Source organism: Ochotona princeps, chromosome 4, assembly GCF_030435755.1.
Source record: "Ochotona princeps isolate mOchPri1 chromosome 4, mOchPri1.hap1, whole genome shotgun sequence".
NCBI classification, from domain to species: domain Eukaryota; kingdom Metazoa; phylum Chordata; class Mammalia; order Lagomorpha; family Ochotonidae; genus Ochotona; species Ochotona princeps.
The window spans coordinates 111,330,625-111,337,233 of NC_080835.1; the positions used below are offsets into that span (position 1 = coordinate 111,330,625).

The window sequence follows — 6,609 nt, forward strand, 5'->3', positions numbered from 1 at the left end:
AGTTTTGTGTGTGCAGTTCATTTGTTTCCCCACTGAACACTCGACACAAATCTGATTTGTTGAAAGATCAACATTTCACAACCTGTGGGTGTCAGACTTTCCTGAAAACACAACGGGCTCTAAAAAAATGGGTAAAAGGTAACTGCAAAGTTTTGTATTTGGATCAGCCAGTAAACTCTTGAGAGCATCACTGACAAAAGCTTTAAAAAGAAAGGCTTTGGGGGGCCGCGTCCTTGCGTGGCGTGGACGGAGTGGTGGGAGTGGTGCGGGGGAGCTGGCCGGTGGTTCTCACTTGGCGGGGTCCCAGCCGCTGGCCCATCTTGGTCCTGTCTGACTTCGCAGTCCTTAGGGCCCAGTTCCTGCAGAGATGCCGAAGGTCAAGGCGGCGGCGAAGCGGCGGGAAGAGCGCTGGGAGCTGAAGAGCACCGGAGGACTCATGTTCAACAAAGGCATCCGGCAACTCATTTTGAAAACTCCTCTGGTTGTTAACAGCATTATTTGTAAGGCTGCCTTAAGGCCAATGGATGTGGTGCTGGAAGTCGGACCTGGAACTGGCAACTTGATGGTAAAGTTGTTAGAAAAGGCCAAAAAGGTCATTGCCTGTGAACTTGACCCAAGGCTAGTAGCTGAACTTCATAAAGCTCAGGGCACGCCCATGGCCAGCAAAGTGCAGGTAATGGTGAGTGGCGTGTTGAAAACAGACCGGCCATTCTTTGACGCGTGTGTGGCCAATCTGCCTTATCAGATCTCTTCTGCCTTTGTCTTCAAGTTGCTGCTGTACCGGCCTTTTTTCAGATGCACTGTACTTACGTTTCAATGAGAAGTTTCTATCTGCCTGGTTGCCAAGCCTGGCGACAGGTTGTAGTGCACACTTTCCATTAATACACAGCTGTTAGCACGCGTGGACCACCTCATGAAAGTGGGAAAGAATAACTTCAGACCATCACCCAAGGTGGCATCCAGTGTTGTAAGGACAGAACCAAAGAATCCACCACCACCCATCAATTTTCAGGAATGGGATGGCCTGGTAAGGATCACGTTGGTCAAGAAAAACAAGACCCTGTTTGCTGCTTTTAAATCAAGTGCAGTGCAACAGCTATTGGAAGAAACTACAGAATTCACTGTTCAATGCACAAAATGATTATACCAGAAGCTTTCAGCATAGCAGATAAAATACAGCAAATCCTAACCAGCACAGGTTTGAGTGGCAAAAGGGCCCGAACCATGGATGTAGATGACTTCATCAGACTGCTACACGGATCCAGTTGGCATTTGGAAGATGGAATGTTTCAAAGTCAAGAAAAGAAACAGAGTTTATATTTTTACTATCTGAGAAGATAATCATGCTGCTGCTTCTCTGGAAAGCCACATTTCTGCCATCATCCTTTACTTTCCTGAATCTTTAAGGTGGTCAATTCTAAGTCCCCAGGTGTTTTGTTGCTGTTATTCTTGGTTTGTTTTGAATAAACATAGGACAGGGTCCACTCTACAGAATCTTCAAAAGCTGCAGATATGCACAACTTTATACTTAAACTTAGTATTTCCACAGTTTATCGTATAAAGACGCTAATCTTTTTATTATGTTATAAATGAGGTCATCTTTACTCTCTCAAGTAATAAAAATGTTCAGATATGCTTAACTGCTCACATATTCTCCATATCATTTGTCATTCACATGTGCAATAAATCCATTTTGAGTGTTAAGAAAAAAGAAAGGCTTAATTAAGGGAAAAGAGTCTGGGTTGCAGTTTGATAACTTTGAGAGACCCCACGATCTTTCCTAGTGAGATGTCTAGTGAACAGTTGAAGGCATGTTCTTTTTCTTTTTTTTAAAGATTTATTCATTTTATTACAGCCAGATATACACAGAGGAAGAGAGACAGAGAGGAAGATCTTCCGTCCGATGATTCACTCACCAAGTGAGCCGCAACGGGCCGATGCGTGCCAATCCGAAGCCGGGAACCAGGAACCTCTTCCAGGTCTCCCACGCGGGTGCAGGGTCCCAATGCATTGGGCCGTCCTCAACTGCTCTCTCAGGCCACAAGCAGGGAACTGGATGGGAAGTGGAGCTGCCGGGATTAGAACCGGCGCCCATATGGGATCCCGGGGCTTTCAAGGCGAGGACCCCAGCCGCTAGACCACGCCGCCGGGCCCGAAGGCATGTTCTTGAGGTTAAAGATCAGAGTCAGGATAATAAAGATAGATTCTGAAATTGTTCAAATGGAAACCATTGACTCCACAGGAGAGGGCATAATCTAAAAACAAAACAAACAAACAAGGTGAGAGGCGGAGAGTGGGCACAACCCAGACAGTAGAAAAAGTCACAGGTAATATTTACCCAGAACTCAAAGGCTGGAGAGACCCCAAACAGCCAGGAGTTCTAATAAAGCAGAGCAGCCAGGAGTCGATTGACAGATTCGTGGTGAGAAAGCTGAGGCCGAAGGATCAATACCTTCTTTCTTGACAACTGAAAAAGGACGGGCTGCAAACTTTTAATTTGTTCTTAAGATAAAGGTCAAGACTGAAGATAAACATATAAATACACACATGTATGTTAGATAAAGCAAGGGTCTTTTTTTGTTATGCGAATGATGAAGATCTGTGCTCATTTAGAGGGAAGTGAGAAATTCATGACAAGCAAGAAAATGTAATTGGTGTAACAAAATTTCAAAGGAACCTAGATAGAGATACAGGAAATTGATTCTGAAGAAAATCAGGGATCGCATTATTCATTGCATGGAGACATTGAGATATCAAGGAAAGAAGAGTGTGGTCACTAGGAGGGAGAAGTTGGGGAGGAAGCACTGACATGTGACTCCAACTGTCTGCAAGAAATAAGGAAGGATTATAAAGCATGGAACATTCTGGCTATGCCAGAAACTAGGTGAGCAGCAAAGAGCTGATAAACTGAGACTAAGGATTCAGGTGTCTTCAGATAATTCATACTTAGCTTAGATCAGAGCACCACTGTACTATGATATCTTCAACTTCGTTTAGAAGTAGATGGGTATGAAACAAACAAACCAAAATGGAGTCAGAATTGAGCTTTAGACATAAGCAGTGAAGTTAAGGGATGAGGGGTCTCAACTTTAGGAGAGACGTGGACTTCAGGACCAGAAGTGGGCAGGACAAATGGAACCATCAGGAGAAGATGAAGGACGGCAGGACACCATGAATGGTGGCACCTGTTCAAGGGATGGCAGCGTGAGGCTATGGTGTGGCTTCATTGTGATGAGAATGGAGGTCTGAGATTAAAACTGTTCTAGAAAATTTTTTTTCTCATCAAGTATTTACCTAATCATTATAATCACAACAATGATTGAGGCCAAGGTTGTGCCCCATCAGGTTAAGCCATCACAGCATTTCATGTTGGAGTGCAGATTCCAGTCTCGGCCACTCTGGTTCTCATCCAGCTTCATGCTAATATGATGGGAAAGCAGAAAAAAAAATGTTAAAGTGCTTGAGGTCTTGCTACTTACGAAATTCGGAAGTTCTTGGCTCCAAACTTCAGCTGGACTCAGCCTTCACTGTTGTACCATTTGGTGAGTGAACCAGGTTTGGAAGATCTTTCTCTCTTTTTCTGTCTCTTCCTTCCTGTATCCCTGCCTTTCAAGTAAATAAAATAACTAGTTGCAAAAATAATCATTGTTCATAAAGCATACAATCCCATGTCCTCACAGATCTATATTCTAATGGGAGTGGTAGAAGACAAGGAGAAGGAGGATGAAGAAAAACTCGAGACAATACAAAGTAGTGGTGATGATATAGACCCAGTGATGTTATTATAAGTGACTATGGTTATCATACACTGAGGGCAAAGAGAAGGCTCCTAAAAACAAAACAAAACAAAACAAAACAAAACAAGCTTTTAAGCCAAGTTATGAATGATATGACATTCATGTGATTAAGAATCCACAAGAGGGGCTGGTGTAATGGAGCAAGTGGTAAGCTTCTCTTATCATGCCAGCATCCTATATTGGGTTGCCAGTTTTAGTCCAAGTTGTTCTACTTTTGATCCAGCTCCCTGCTAATGTGCCAAGCAAGCAGTGGAAGATGGTTCAAGCACCTGGGCCATTGCCATTCATATGAGAATCATGGCTGGAAACCCTGGTCCCCGACTTAGGCCTGCCCTGGCGCTTCACTCTGGTGAGTGAAATAGTGGTTGAAGAATTTCTGTCTGTTCTACCTGTTCCTCTTCCCCCCAATCTCCCTGGCCCATGATGCTACCTTCCAAACAAACAAACACACATTAAAATAAGAACTCACAAACAATTCACAGATTCTAGGACTAGGGAGAAAGAACCATGAGACAAATCATGGACACCTTCCAAACAATTGGATCAAACGGGCGACCTCTTTTAGTAAGATGCAAAGAATACCAACAAGTGGGTTTTGAAAGGGGAGGCCTGGCAGAAAATCAAGTATTCTGTTTGCAGTGTTAAGTTGAAGATGTCAGATCCTAGAGATGATCCTAAGCCTGAGCAGAGAACGGATGAAGGTCAAAGGGGTCGGAAGGACAAAGCATACTAACGGTAAAGAAGGTTTTCAACATGAGTCCAAATATCACCATTGCTTAAAAATCTTGAGGCCATTAGAGATGAGGACAACATACTGTTGAAGGAAAAACAAAACAAAACAAAACCAAAACTGAAACTGTTGACAAGTATTGTTGTTCTGATGACATCCTAAAAGTTAGTGCATGGTGGATGATTCAGGAAAAATTATGGAGATGAAATGTGTGTATAGACGGGCTTAGGAAAATAGTTGAAAGAAATTAAATACATTTACTTGATAGGAAATACAATACTTTAAAAAAAAGATTTATTTTATTTTTATTTTTATTGGAAAGTCAGATATACAGAGAGGAGGAGAGACAGAGACGAAGACCTTCCATCCACTGATTCACTCCCTAAGCTACCGCAGCGGCCAGAGCTGTGCCGATCCGAAGCCAGGAGCCCAGATCCTCATACGGTTCTTCCTCCTGGGTGTAGATTTCCAAGGCTTTGGGCCTTCCTGGACTGCTTTACCAGGCCACAAACAAGGAGTCGTACAGGAAGCAGGTTGGCCAGGATTAGAACCAGTGTCCATATGGGATCCTGGCATGTGCAAGGCGAGGACTTTACCCACTAGGCTTCTGTTACAGGCCCAGGAAATACAATATTATTTTGATAATCAAGAAAAACAACTTGCTAGTATATAATAATAAAAGAACAAAATGTATAAGTTTAGGAAATGCTGCAAGAGTTTGAAGTATTACTGCTCCACTAAATAAAATAGCCTACTGAGGCAGAACATAGAGATAGATTTGAAGTATCACAACTGAACAGTGAGAGTGAAGTGAGAGTTCAGTTTTGAGATCACAGTTCTCACGAATTTAACCTAAGGTTTTTTCCCACATCTGCTTATGTGTGTGTGTGTGTATGTGTTTGTGTGTGTGTTCTCAGAATGGATTTCAGCAACTATTTCTTCTAAGCAAACATGTAATTCTAATGAAATTTGCTGAATTTCAAACAGCCACACGTGTATGAACGCTGCTCAACTCGGGTATTTGTGGAATGCTGATTTTCCATACATATCAACATTTGGTAATTATCATCAGAACTATTCATGCAAGTTTAAAAGTGGAAATAAAATTAAGAGACATTCAACAGGGACCTCAAATGACCTGGTGTGTAACCAATGAACGCATAGCCATTAAATCCTATCTAGTTCAGTTCATCCTGGAAATCTTAAAAGAAAGCTTTGCTATTTCCTGTTAGATTCCCACACATAGGATAGAGTAGCGTCTCACCAACTCAAACTACAGGCAGATTATAATAAGTATGTTCCTAAATTGCATAGCTATGTTTGCATTCTTTCCTAATTTTGTAAGTGTTCCAAATCCTACCCCTTCCTGTGTTTTTTCAAAGTTTCAAACTCTCAGCTTATACATTTTAAATAATAATGCCATTTACATGACATAGTAGCTACTGATCATTATATAGCAAATTACCCCCAAACTTCACTGTTGTAAACAGTGATTTCTTTTTATTAAGAGGTGGTGGCTTACCCACTGTGCTGCAATGCCTGCCCTAGAAAGCCATCATTCCTTTTGTGTAGATTTCTATGGGTCAGAAACGCAGACGTGGCATAACCCATGGTTACAACTTGGAGACTGTCAAAAGGCAGTAGTCAAAGCCTTTGCTGGGGTTTAAGTCGTCTCAAGACTCAGGGAAGATCTATTTCCAAGGTGACCCTGTGGCTGCTGAAAGTGCTTATCTCTATGGCACTTGGGCTTTTTCTTGGGGTTGCCTCAGTGCAAGGAAGTTGGCTTTCCTCAACATGAAGGAGTCTGACAGAGACAACTAAAGATGGAAGCCACCTTCCCTTTACAATGAAATACTGAAAGCGACAGGTACAATATTACTTGTTAGAAGCAAACCAATAGTCAAAGTAAGAGGAGCACACAGGGGTCCGAATAGCAGAAGACAGAGATCAAAGAACAATAGAACACAACAGAAATCTCAGAAATGAGCTCACATGCTTCCAGCCAAGTTTTAATTGACAAAGGGACCAAACATGCATATTTTTTTGAAAAGAAGACAAGGATAGGTTATTCAATCAATGGTT

General features: G+C 42.2%; 1 protein-coding gene across 1 annotated transcript; it reads left to right on the forward strand.

Moving 5' to 3' along the window:
- The first annotated feature begins 210 nt into the window (after positions 1 to 210).
- Positions 211 to 1,258, forward strand: LOC101535794 (probable dimethyladenosine transferase). Its single transcript, XM_058662576.1, has one exon. It carries the CDS (start codon positions 368 to 370, stop codon positions 818 to 820), a length of 453 nt encoding a protein of 150 aa, XP_058518559.1. The 5' UTR covers positions 211 to 367; the 3' UTR covers positions 821 to 1,258.
- Positions 1,259 to 6,609: the final 5,351 nt, after the last annotated feature.

What these genes read in the sequence shown, in the direction of transcription:
- LOC101535794 (XM_058662576.1), top strand. Translation starts at nt 368, where the DNA reads ATGCCGAAGGTCAAGGCGGCGGCGAAGCGGCGGGAAGAGCGCTGGGAG.